The following is a 747-nucleotide window of genomic DNA, read 5'->3' on the forward strand; positions in this document are numbered from 1 at the left end:
ACGGTAGGTAGGACACAATGTACCCGGGCCCCGGTAGGTAGGACACAATGCACCCGGGCCCCGGTAGGTAGGACACAATGCACCCGGGCCCCGGTAGGTAGGACACAATGCACCCGGGCCCCGGTAGGTAGGACACAATGTACCCGGGCCCCGGTAGGTAGGACACGTTGCACTGCCACCAGCCTCCAGGCCCCGGTGCAGACATTCAGCAGGCTCTGCCCGTACCCTACACTGTCCTCCGCTCTCTCAGCTCCCTCCAGCCAGAGCTTCTCTCACCTCACAGAACCGGCGGCAGTACTCGCGGCACCTCAGCTCGCCCTCTCCTATCCCCTTCAGCTCCTCATCTACTATGGCTTCCAGCTCCTCCACCAGCCTCTCCGACTCCTGATCACTCTCGTCTTCCGCCATGCCTCTGTCTCCGACCTGCGCGTACTGCTACCACCGGGCAACCGCCCCCTCCTCTTCCTGCTCCGCCTGCGCTCTATTGTGATAGGCCCAAAAGCACGTCAATCTAGGGGAAACCTGCTAAGTAGGGCGTGAACAACAGGCTACAGACTCCTAGACTTGTAGCTGATTGGACGCCTTCTATATCCGTCAACACTCCATCTGCGGAAGAGATGACGTAGGAAGTTGTCATCCATTCATTGGCTGTCTTCCGTCTGTCATTAATAACAGAGAGAATGGCTTATCATAAAGTGGGCGGGGCTTGTTGCTGGGGTCACTAATAGAGATTGTTGTTGTAGGGTC

General features: G+C 58.0%; 1 protein-coding gene across 2 annotated transcripts in view; it reads right to left on the minus strand.

Moving 5' to 3' along the window:
- ZNF654 (zinc finger protein 654) overlaps positions 1-431 on the minus strand; it is an 18538-nt gene extending 18107 nt beyond the window's left edge. The window contains exon 1 of one of the 2 annotated variants that reach the window (XM_072431902.1): positions 277-431. In XM_072431902.1, coding sequence (XP_072288003.1) covers positions 277-408 — 132 coding nt within the window. In that variant the 5' untranslated portion in view covers positions 409-431. The remainder of the gene's footprint in view (positions 1-276) is intronic. The other variant, XM_072431912.1, reaches the window with a different exon arrangement.
- Positions 432-747: the final 316 nt, after the last annotated feature.

Source organism: Pyxicephalus adspersus, chromosome 1, assembly GCF_032062135.1.
Source record: "Pyxicephalus adspersus chromosome 1, UCB_Pads_2.0, whole genome shotgun sequence".
NCBI classification, from domain to species: domain Eukaryota; kingdom Metazoa; phylum Chordata; class Amphibia; order Anura; family Pyxicephalidae; genus Pyxicephalus; species Pyxicephalus adspersus.